General features: G+C 41.0%; 1 protein-coding gene across 2 annotated transcripts in view; it reads right to left on the bottom strand.

Annotated features, from left to right (window-relative positions):
* The window catches only part of ADAMTS14 (ADAM metallopeptidase with thrombospondin type 1 motif 14), a 136,469-nt gene that overhangs the window by 51,768 nt on the left and 72,079 nt on the right, over window positions 1-12,622 (bottom strand). For both annotated transcript variants that reach the window (XM_075610750.1, XM_075610751.1), the window contains exons 7-8: window positions 10,500-10,605; window positions 1,804-1,947 (exon numbers count right to left, since the gene is read on the bottom strand). In XM_075610750.1, the coding sequence (XP_075466865.1) occupies window positions 1,804-1,947; window positions 10,500-10,605 (250 nt within the window). The remainder of the gene's footprint in view (window positions 1-1,803; window positions 1,948-10,499; window positions 10,606-12,622) is intronic.

The following is a 12,622-nucleotide window of genomic DNA, read 5'->3' as shown; positions in this document are numbered from 1 at the left end:
ATTCCTCCTTCAAGGGGAAGTCTAAGTGGGTTACTTTTACTTGGTCATGCTCCTGTGCTCTACTTGCTTATGGAGAGACACTGCTCGTTGAACAAATTATCCACTGTAGGGCCGATCCACTGCAATCTTATACAGTTTTCTTGTTTTTGAATCTCCTATTCTGGTAACCCTTATACAAACAGATATGGAGAGGTAATAGTTAATATTAACAGATTGATCCCAAAGGATCAAAAGAAGACCCTCCAAAGATGCACTCTATGATAAGTGTACTGATATATGGTTTGATCAGCCAACTATTGTATTCTCCTAGGAATAGGGTCTGTATAAAATCCAAAAATAATAACATTTTATTACATCAAAAATAATGTGACATAATGAAAAAAATATAAAATAACTTAAAATCCCCGTAGCGGAGTAGTAGAAATTCTCTTTGATACAGAGAATTAGGGGCAAATATGGAAATGTTTTAACCTTATAGGTTTTCAGCCCAATTTCTTCAACGACATCCAGATAAATATACAAATATATTTACCATCAAGCATATACACTGTAGTTGATTAACTGTTAGTGACACTAGGTATCTTTCTCCGATTGTAAGTCCAGAAACCATAAGTTTTCTATTTTGACACACAAAAACTGCTTTCATAGATAAGACATATTAGTACAATATATTAGCCCATCATGCTTGTACATATGTGTCTGAATAAATGGTTAAAATAAGGACATATAGGGTCACTAGTGTCTAGGCTGATGGTACATAGATTCTACCACAATGTGTAAAAATGAACCTAGTACAGATTAGCCTATTTATAGCAAGCAGTGTCTCTATTTTGAGGACTACTGAGAGATATAACAATGTTTACGTTTGCAAGTAAATATTTGTGACATTTAGACCTGTTAAAACATATCATGTATTCTATGTGTCTAGTTCCAAGGCACAGAATTCTAATCATAATACATGTTGTGAACAGATCCTTTAGTCTCTTAAGTAAGAGTATTCTGCCTCGGCGGGTCAGAATAAGCAAAGGCTAATAATACAATGTTAAATGCACAATGTTAAAGTATAAATATCTTACCCGTAGGGTCTGATTGCCAGACTCCTCCCCACCTGAAGAAGCGAGTTGATCTCGCGAAACGTGCGTCGATGAAGTAGCACGTCACAATGTGTGACGTAATCGGAGAGCGACACCGACCCCTGGACTCCCGGAGACACGGCTTGTTATATCTCTCATTAGTCCTCAAAATAGAGACGCTGCTTGCTATAAATAGGCTAATCTGTACTTACAATCAGAGAAAGATACCTAGTGTCACTAACAGTTAATCAACTATATGCTTCATGGTAAATATATTTGTATATTTATCTGGATGTCGCAGTAGAAATTGGGCTGAAAACCTATAAGGTTAAAACATTTCCATATTTGCCCCTAATTCTCTATATCAAAGAGAATTTCTACTACTCCGCTACGGGGATTTTAAGTTATTTTATATTTTTTTCACTATGTCACATTATTTTTGATGTAGTAAAATTTTATTATTTTTGGATTTTATACAGACCCTATTCCTAGGAGAATACAATAGTTGGCTGATCAAACCATATATCAGTACACTTATCATAGAGTGCATCTTTGGAGGGTCTTCTTTTGATCCTTTGGGATCAATCTGTTAATATATGCTATTTACCTCTATTGCACCATGATTACCATTTACTAACAAACTTAATAGGAGAGCAGAATAGAACGCAACCTTTGAGGTAATAGTTAACCCAGCATTTTGGATGCATATGACACTATGCCAATAACCTACTGTATGTATCTGTTAAGCTCTTGCTTGCTGCATCTGGACCAGTGATATCGGTGGAAGGCAGCCTGCACCAAAGGTGCCATGATGCTCCCCATGCTGGTTTCATCTGCACACCGATTTCCTTGTCCATCGTGTTCCATACCTAAGCTGGAAAAGAAGAATATAAATGTAAAATTTCGATAACAAAAGCCTCTTTTTATGTGGTTATTTACCAATGTCCCCTGGCTTCTAAACATTTCTGTTGCTCTGTTTTCCTTGATTGGAATATATGTGGATATTAAATACTAATATAATAATATAATATAATATATATATATATATTTATATATCACCAACTTTATTCTATAGTAAACTTTTACGGTTCCTCTGGTACTGCAATTTGTTTAGGTAGCAATGTATTTATTTATTTCTCATGGTTACTGCATGCACTGTTTATTTTTGGTCACTTAATTCATGTATAATAAGACTTGTCAAGCTACATTAGGAATTTGTTTGCGTGTTTGCGTGTTTGCGTGTTTCCGTGGACGGCATCAAATTGAGAGGTGTAAAAGTAGAATAAAAGTAGTTGAAATGTCAGCATAAAAATATTTGATCCTTCAAACGGTTTCGTCCCCCCCCCCCCCCCCACACACACACACAGTTTGCAGATGTAAACACTTATCATGAAACACGCAATACTTCTGAATGTCCCAAACCTAATACACAATGGTAATAGTGCCATTAAAGTGTTGCCATTAAAAAGTAGTGGTTCTTTGCCTGGGTTCTAGAGAGCTGAAATCAGTTAAATAACAGGACAATGCTTGTTTTGGTTTCCAAAAGACTTCTGCTATCTAGCAAAGATATTAAAGGGCAAATTCACAAGAATAGCCATTAATGATTGATAATAACTACCATACTTTAGTTAATATATCCCTTAGAGAAATCACTTTTAATACTGTGTGTATATATATATATATATATATATATATATATATATATACACACAGTATTAAAAGTGATTTCTCTAAGGGATATATTAACTAAAGTATGGTAGTTATTATCAATCACATATATATAGTGAATAGATGAGAACAAGGCACTCCGTCAGGTAGATATAGGTGGGTGCTAATCCTATATAAATCAAATAGGCTATACGATACCGTGTAAGCAGATATCAGAGGCAGCACTCCAGTAGATAGTCAAAAAAAAAGGTGTTTAATGTGACATATAAACCAACGTTTCGGTCCTCCACACGGGACCTTTCTCAAGGTGATGAACGTTCATCACCTTGAGAAAGGTCCCGTGTGGAGGACCGAAACGTTGGTTTATATGTCACATTAAACACCTTTTTTTTGACTATCTACTGGAGTGCTGCCTCTGATATCTGCTTACACGGTATCGTATAGCCTATATATATATATATATATATATACACACACACATGTAGAGGTATCAGTACCGTGTTAGCCGAGCTTCAATAATCAAAAAATAAATAGATCTCTCTTTCGGTGTTTTAAGATTACCTTTGAGTATGGCAACCCTCAGATCATTCATCTTATGGCCAGAGTCAGAGAAATGTTCGCCGACAGGACTGTCTCTTGTTCCGCGTGTGATGCTGTGGCAATGCAGGTTCATTCTCTTGTTTAGCCTCTGCCCCGTCTCACCAATGTAGTAGCAGCCTCCTGGGCATTTCATGCACATGATGAGGTACACGACATTGCTGGAGGAACAGGTGAACCTTCCTCTGATTTTATACTCCCGATTCCTGTGTGGTATTTGTATTGTGTCCGCTGTGTAGAGCATTGCGCAGGTTTTGCATCTTGGGTCCTGGCATGGTTTCGTCCCGCATTCAGTTGTACTGCTGAATACTTTACTCCTCACCATAATATTCTTGAGATTATGAGGTTGTCTGTATGATAATAAGGGTGCTTCAGGGAAGACCTGTTGCAGTCTTGTATCTTCCTGGAGGATGGGTTGTAGTTCCCTGGCGATCTTGCGTAGGGCTCCTAGGTGTGGGTTATATGTGAGCACCAAAGGTACCCTGTCGCTTGTCTCCTTCTGTTTTTATTCAAGGAGATTACTTCTTGGTATTCTGGTGGCTTTGTGAATTTGCTGGTCTACAATTCTGTGGTTATATCCATGGTTTATGAAATCTGATCTCAAGGCTTTAATCCGCTGGTCTCTGTCTGCTGTGTCGGAGCATATCCGGTTGTAGCGTATGGCTTGACTGTAGATGGTTGCATGTTTGGTGTGTGTCGGGTGGAAGCTGTTGTCCCTCAAATAGCTGGCTCTGTCTGTAGGTTTGCGGTATACAGAAGTCTGTAGTTGGTTGAGCTTTATAGTAATGGTGGTGTCAGGAAATGTACTTCATCCGGGGAATGGGTGAGTTTGAGGTTGATGGTCGGGTGGAACGTATTGAAGTTGTCATAGAACTGTAGGAGGTCCTGTTTGCCAGAGGTCCAAATCAGGAGGATGTCATCGATGTAGCGAAGGTATGTAAGGGGTTTCAAGTGACAGGTGGAAAGAAAGTCACTTTCCAGTTTTGCGCAGAACAGATTGGCATACTGTGGCGCCATCTAAGTACCCATAGCGGTCCCGGTTGTCTGGAGGTATGTGTCATTTCCAAATGTGAAGTAGTTATGGGTCAGAATAAATTCGATGCATTTAGTCACTGTCTCTGTGAGTGGTTCCTGCGGTCCCAGAAAGTATCTGCAGGCTGAAATCCCATCCTCGTGGGGGATGTTTGTATAAAGTGACTCTGCATCCATGGTTGCTAGTAGTGTTCCTGTTGGGAGGGGGCCAATGGCATTCAGTTTGTTTAGCAGGTCGGTGGTATCCTGGATATAGCTGGGTGTGTTCCTGACAAGTGGTTTTAGAATGCCCTCAACCCAGCCAGAAATATTCTCGGTAAGTGTGCCAGATCCAGAGATAATAGGGCGACCAGGGTACCACACAGGAATCGGGAATACAAAATCAGAGGAAGGTTCACCTGTTCCTCCAGCAATGTCGTGTACCTCATCATGGGCATGAAATGCCCAGAAGGCTGCTACTACATAGGTGAGACGGGGCAGGGGCTAAACAAGAGAATGAACCTGCATCGCCACAGCATCACACGTGGAACAAGAGACAGTCCTGTCGGCGAACATTTCTCTGACTCTGGCCATAAGATGAACGATCTGAGGGTTGCCATACTCAAAGGTAATCTTAAAACACCGAAAGAGAGATGGTTGCATGAATACAAATTTATGCAACTGTTCGGGACACTTAACGGTGACCTAAACAGAGATCGAAATTTTATGAGTCATTACTGACACAAGTGAACTCTCTCCCCATGAGCGCTTAAGACCATGTCTGTACATACTGTGCTATATGTATGCACACACAGCTGTCTCTTACACAGAGTGGGAGTCTTGCTGAGGGGGGCCCCTACCTTTCCTATCTACAACATGGAGTATTGACTATTTTATTTGTGACAATCACCTGCTGAGTGGTAACGTATCTTTGCAACCTGTTACCTTTTATTCCTGTGTACCCTTATCATGTAATTACTGCACCAAATTATATGGCAAATACTCTTTACATGTGGTCACAAGGTCTCAGTATAGGTAGATTGTCACGCAGGTGTGCTTAGATATAGCCACCTACACCCTGTATGTGTCTTGATTTTTTATCTTTACTTGACTCTTGCCTCTATGCCTCATATGCTTAGGTAGTGCTGAGCCCCCCTCTCCTTTTAATTTTCATCCCCTGTTTTAAATCACTTGAATAAAAACCATTTTTGTTACACCTTCATTTATGTCCGTGTGATATTTAAAGGTTGCTTTTCCCTTGTTGTTTGCATATATATATATATATATATATATGCAAATACAACTGTATGCTCATCTGCATGTCTTAGGCAGGTCTGCAACCCCGCCTTTCCCCATCATCACCCAGCATACAGCACTTCCACTGCAGCAAGGGATTCTGGGAAATGACATGCAAATGAGCACACAGTGTCACTTTTTGCCTCAAAAACCATTTTTAACATGGTTCCCTATAGGCTTAAGCTTGCTGCATGGTCACAGCTTTGAGCACAGCCAGGGTTAAGGTGCATACCCAGAAAACCACCCACAGACAGCTGTTTCGACCTTGATGGATCTCATCAGTGTGGGGTTGATTTTAACTGGGTATGCATGAGAGGCTATGGGATAGGCTATACCATAATACTGAGTTAAGTTATGGTGAGTAAAAAAAGTGACAAAAACCCTCCACAGGAAAGCAAATATGCAAATACAACTGTATGCTCATCTGCATGTCTTAGGCAGGTCTGCAACCCCGCCTTTCCCCATCATCACCCAGCATACAGCACTTCCACTGCAGCAAGGGATTCTGGGAAATGACATGCAAACGAGCACACAGTGTCACCTTTTGCCTCAAAAACCATTTTTAACATGGTTCCCTATAGGCTTAAGCTTTCTGCATGGTCACAGCTTTGAGCACAGCCAGGGTTAAGGTGCATACCCAGAATCCCTTGCTGCAGTGGAAGTGCTGTATGCTGGGTGATGATGGGGAAAGGCGGGGTTGCAGACCTGCCTAAGACATGCAGATGAGCATACAGTTGTATTTGCATATTTGCTTTCCTGTGGAGGGTTTTTGTCACTTTTTTTACTCACCATAACTTAACTCAGTATTATGGTATATATATATATATATATATATATATATATATATATATATATATATATATATAAATAAAATCCCTTATCTTAAACTTGGAGGTGGCAAGATCAAGGCGAGATGAGTGCTCCTCTCGACCTGCACAGCTATGACCAAATGCAGTACTATCCTACATGGGGCTCCAGTAGGAAAGGTCTGTGGCAAGCATTTGGCCCTTTAGCTCGTTGAGAGGTGGTGTCCAGGCCCCGGACCACAGAACCCCTGAGCCTTCGGGCTAAGGGGGGATGGCATTCGAACAACCAGCCCTTCGGGGCTGGGGTGCACCCGCACAACCCTCGAAAGAGGGGATATGATGTGAACTCCCTTGCGGGCCTCGGGCCAGAGGGAGGAAGAGACGGATGTCCTGAATCCTAACGGAGGAAGGCATCAATGTCCCTGGAGACCTAGGCTTTCGGGCTGAAACCTCCAGGGAAACTGGGCACTGAGGGCGGGTCTGACTTCGGTTGGACAGTCCAAGGGCAAGCTCCCTATCCACTGAAGTGGACTGGGATCCGATGAGCGAGAGAATGTACCCTCTCGTGAGGAAAAAAAAAAAAAAAAGTAGTATAAAGTGGTATTCTGTACTCCCTAGCAGTATCACACCTTGGACACTGAATTGTTCCATAGATAGTACACCTTTTTGGATGTTTTTCCATGTAGGTAAGGAAAACAAAAGGGTAACAACCTTGAATTGCATGCTTTGTTAGCCCTCAGCTCCGAGTTCTAACATGATAGATTAAGTCAACTTGTGAAATCAGCATCCTAAATCAACACCCTTCTCCAGTCACTCAAAACCACCTGAATTCATTGTAAATAACGTAATGTGGACTGACGTGTAACAAGAAAAAGCCACAGTTACTAAAATATTAAAGAGAAGATGCATGAGCTGACTCTTCCAAAACCTACACAATATTCATTAGAGGGTGCCGTAAAGTGAAACACAGCTTTGCTTATTCGAGCAACAGCCAGGACTTTTTTCTAAGACATTTGTCTTTTCACATACTTTGTTTTATTCCAATCTAACAGTTTTGTTGATATCATTTAAGTCTTAAATAACCAAACTGAAAATTGATTGTGTCTAGTGCACTGTATAAGTTAGTGTATATAATACAGAGAATACTATTATTTGCAAGTTGTGATAATTAATATAAAAGATTTCGTTAGAGGTTGCTGAATTTAGTTTCAAATGCCGTGTTGGTCTCTTCTCTACATGTAACTTCAGATGTTGAATAAATAGTATTGTGTTTAATCACACTTTTATAAATCATCTTTGTTTGTGTGGTTGCGGGTGAGCTAATGTCTCAGGCTAACCTCACTATTTATCAAAGGTAGACTAGTTGTTTAAGTCAAAAGAAATAAAGAAATATTATACATACTCTAAAAATGCTACACAAAACCAAAGGTCAAACCATTTAATTCCCCAAATATGTTTCTAATTGCAAACTCCAGGTGGCCATAGAAATTCAGTTCAATATGTCATCACATGCTCTTTGTTCCCTTTTCTTCCAGATGTGTATAGAATCTAGTTATCCTCAGCATTGCTCTGCAATAAGTTGCCTGCACTTCCAACATTAAATCGGTTTGCTTCCCCTCTTCCCCCCCCCCCACCCCCGCCCTACTCACAAAGGGTAATGTAGGTGAAATTCTTGAATATTTAGTCCTGGCCAAGATCGCATCCCAATAGAGAGAAAAACAAGGGGTCAATGTAGAGTTGGCTACTGGCATGGGAGTCACAGCGCAAACTGTCATTTTGCAACTCATATCAATAAGACCCCAATTTATCAATTGAGCAAAAGACCGTTTGCGTGGGGGTCATCAGTATACCGACTCAACAGGTGGAGCACAGGCGCGTATATTATTATTGTTAAATAGCACCTGTCTTTTTTTAGCTTCCTATTTAAAGTTGCATTAGACCAAGACCCTGGACAAAAAAGGGAAAGAATTCATAGGGCTAGAGTTAATGTATTTGGCATGCCTGATTAGGGACTCCAGAGGTACCGCCTATCACCTCACATTATCGTGGACATTTTAGAGTTTAATCAGGCTGATCTAGACCCCAAAATACATATTAGAACAGCTACCGCTCCAATAATCAAACTTTTGCTGGCAAAGCTTCCTTCTGCTAGGCTCAGTTGTTGCACACTGAATCCGCCAAAAGTCCCATTTGTTTCCGGGCATGTGCCGAAAATAAGTGAAAACGTTACACAGAAGTACATTTTCCGTACAATTGCGCTAGACGTAAAAAGGATGCGTAGACCAGTGGTGCTCAACTCCAGTCCTCAAGACTCCCCTACAGGTCAGGTTTTAAGTCGAAGACTGAGCCACTGATTGAGCCACCTGTGCTGAAGCTGGGATATCCGGAAAACCTTACCTGTTGAGGGGTCTTGAGGGCTGGAGTTGAGAACCCCTGGCATAGCCAATGGCGCTATTCTAAGACCTCATTCAAATAATTTAAGACCGGTTGCTTGAGCCCAACTCCAAACCAGGGTCTTATTTCAGAGATAGTTATGGTGCAGGGATAGCTTCATTATGTCAGCGCTAGTTTTGCAATTATGGCTAAACTCTACATCCAACCCTCAGTGTCAGTCAAACATGTCGTTTGTGCTCTTGAGTTGGATTATCTAGCACCGTGGCTGAGTACTGAAATAACAGAGGCAGTGGAAAGACTGACGTTTTGTACTAAGAAGGAGTGTTTTGAATAATGTCCCAAATTCAGCCACCTACTATATTACTTATATTAAAATAGCCACGCAAATAGCTGTGCTCCTTTAATCACGGATATTATTTTGTCAGAGAAAGTGACTGAGAGGGCTGTGTGTCATAGTTGGCAAAACTGGCACAAAGAAACTAAATGTACCAAACCAAAACAAAATGATATCGCTTCACATGCGATTTATTATTTGATAATTCTGGTGCTGTTTTTTTGTCCCAGTTTTTCCCTGGTTTTGCAACTGGGAGACTTTGATCCATAGGGGTATATTCTCTAAGCTGCGAGATCGCCGATCCCTGCGACCTGACTCGGAAACCTCATTGACTTCAATGGGGCTTCTGGGTCAGATCGCACGGATCAGCGATCTCGAAGCTTAGAGAATATACCCCAAATCCCTGTAATTGTTTAAAGAACAGACTACTAGATTTTTTTGTTTTGTAGCACAAACATGGTAGTAGCCTGTGCTTCATTTTGACTGCATATATGATAATAGTTACAAACAATAGACAAAGGCTATTTCTCAACGCACACGCTTTTTCATGTTTCCTACAGGTTTGCTAAACCTGGAAATTTCCGCCCCACCTTAGAACTGGCTGAATTTATGACCCAGGGAAAGTGGGGAAAAAAAACTGACGCCCAAAGGCGCAGAATTGAATACATCACATTGTAATCTGTGCATCATTTAAACTCAAAACACATGGGTTACGTCAAAAAGAACACTTCCTATAAACAGAAATCTCTTTACTGGTGCACAACAGACCACACAGTGTGTAAGTCTTGTGATGCAGACAAGAGGACTTTTAAAACATAAACTTTAGTAAGATATAATATTAAAAAGTGAATAAAAATGAATCCCTCAACCACACAGTATTCACTACCATACAAACTATAGAAACTATAGAACCATATAAATATAAACCACGAATGACCCGGCTGGGTTCTTAAGTGGATATACAAGTATATGGCTTCTGTGGGATGGGGGGGGGGGGGGGGGGGGGAGGGTGCATCATTTAAACTCCCCTTATAGACATTCCTAAAATTGCAAGATGGTGGCACAGAGGCACCAATTGGAGCGAAGACCTTATTACATTGAAGCACAGTGGAGCAAAATTAAAATGACGCCTTTAACGCCTGTTTTGCTCAAAAATGAACCCCAAATGTTTTCCAACACATAACAAAATATTCGATGTACCATACTTTCATTTCATTCTGTTCATTAATATGAATAATTGTATGTGTCCAGCCCTGTTTCCTCATGTCAAGTCCTACAAAACCTCCAGTGCACTCAGACAATGAACAGATGCATACTTACACGTGACCTGTTTCATGGGCAACCACGAATGCGGAGGAGAATCCGTCTTCGTGGTTCAGGGTGCAGCTGCGTAGTGGGTGGCACATGCCCGTCACAGGAGCGTAACCTAATGGGTATAAAGAGAAGTGGGAAAATGAAAGCGTCCATGGGGAAAATATTGTTGCTGTCTCAATCATATTACAGTACATGTCCAGATCCCTTAATGAAGGAAGTGTGGGCGTCACAGAGATGTGCGAAAGTATCCAAAATCAGTCGCAACATTGTTAGCATTTTCTCCCCCAATGTTGCTTCCTTGCAAAACGTTTTTGAGTCCCCTGTGCCGCTGACCGCGCTGACCGTGCGGTGCTTGGCGAGATTGCTTCTGGGTATTTATATTTTGATGTCCCTGCTCATGCGGATCGCTTGTGCACAGACGCTCACCCACGCTTGTCACAAAAAAAACTGTCTTTGAACCACACCCAGCTTGCCTGCAACGCCCCCCCCTCCACCCCTCCCCCCGCGCACACTTGTGAAATAGCGCGGACACCCGTCGCTCATGCTTGGAGAGTTGGTGACATCACCGCTCTCCAAGCATGAGCGCGGTGGTCAGCGGCACAGGGGACTCAGACTAATAATGCTGCAAAATTAGTCTTAGGTTCTGCAATTTCACAAGCTTTCCGCAAAGTAGTCTGGTAAAACATAGAATAACCAGCAGTAATTTAACCAATAGCATGACTAGCTCAAAAACAAAGCCAGATAAGTATTTCTTGTTAACCACTTAAGAAAAAAATATTATATTAGGATAACAATACAGGCAATAATGATACCCAGCAGGGGTCAAGAAAGTCCCTAATGAATTGCACACTTGGAAGCTACAGAGAGTAGATTAATGTCTGTCTAGGGATACCGATATTCCCGTGGCCATCACTATTGATTACACCCCAGTAACACATTACTGGGGAGACCCCTGGCAAGCGGTCTCTAAGAGCACAAGGTAGAAAATAAAAAATATTTATTACATCAAAAATACTTAGGCATGAACAGTAGTGAAAGTTATATACAGTGAAAAAGATAATACTATTAAAACCCCTGGTGGGGAGGTGGCTATCTGGCTGATATAAGGAGCGTAAATCATACTGTATGTTCCATATGCTGAAATTGTACTATCACCTTATAATCATAACACTCCTCTATTGGAATTGTATCAATAATTGGGAGCGGGTCATCCCAAATACAGGTATTGTGCTCAGCTATGTGTCGTTTCCATTAGGATAACAACTAATTTATTTACTCAGGTGGTTTCTTCATTTTAATCCAAGGAGCTATTTGTATTATGCACAAATAAATATGGTTACATTATCCATTTATGGGATTTTACTGTGAGCACCAGTACTGAATTGAATCACGCCCCAAGTATATTTAATTGAGTGAAAACACCATACAGGATGAGGGATCGGCGTTTGAAGATGCAGGAAATTGCCTGTTTAGATTTAAACAGTCCAGTATGTTACTTCCTTGTATTGTGCCGGCACTAGATTAGTATTGAGCTTCACACCAATGACTAACAGGCGATCACTTAAAAACAGTACATGCTGGCATTTTCATTTAACTAAATCTAAATGAAAAAGTCCACACTAAACAAAAACAAGTCTACGTCGGGTGTCAACCATTGTGAAAAGATGTTCTTCACGCAGCAGTTCTTACCATGATTATTAATATCATGTAATATAGTCACCTTACCATCAGAGTGAGAAAACATATAGCAGGCTGTCACCCTAGTAAGTGTGACTAGATGTGTCGAGCTACAAAAACGCCCTTCATCAAGACTTTTGATAAATAATATTTTTGCTTACTCTGATGGTAAGGTGATTATGTTGTATTTGGCTCTAAACTCAATTGGCCCTGAGGAAGCTGGACACCGGTGAAACGTGTAGCGTGAGCTGCGTTTTCTGTTTGATGAGCCATTGGAGAGCCCGTCCAGCCTGAAGCCTGCATCCTTGGAGATCCACATAATCCATTCTTCTCACCTGGAGGACGCTAAGCAGAAGGACTGCCTGGACATGGATTGTTGGAGCCAGTGAGCTCACAACACTTTTGTTCAATGCACAATATGAGTGCATTGATTTTATCTCCTTCACCATTAA

This window comes from Ascaphus truei, chromosome 8, assembly GCF_040206685.1.
Source record: "Ascaphus truei isolate aAscTru1 chromosome 8, aAscTru1.hap1, whole genome shotgun sequence".
Taxonomy (NCBI): domain Eukaryota; kingdom Metazoa; phylum Chordata; class Amphibia; order Anura; family Ascaphidae; genus Ascaphus; species Ascaphus truei.
Note: the sequence above shows the minus strand (reverse complement) of the source record. Positions and strands in the feature narration are given on the sequence as shown.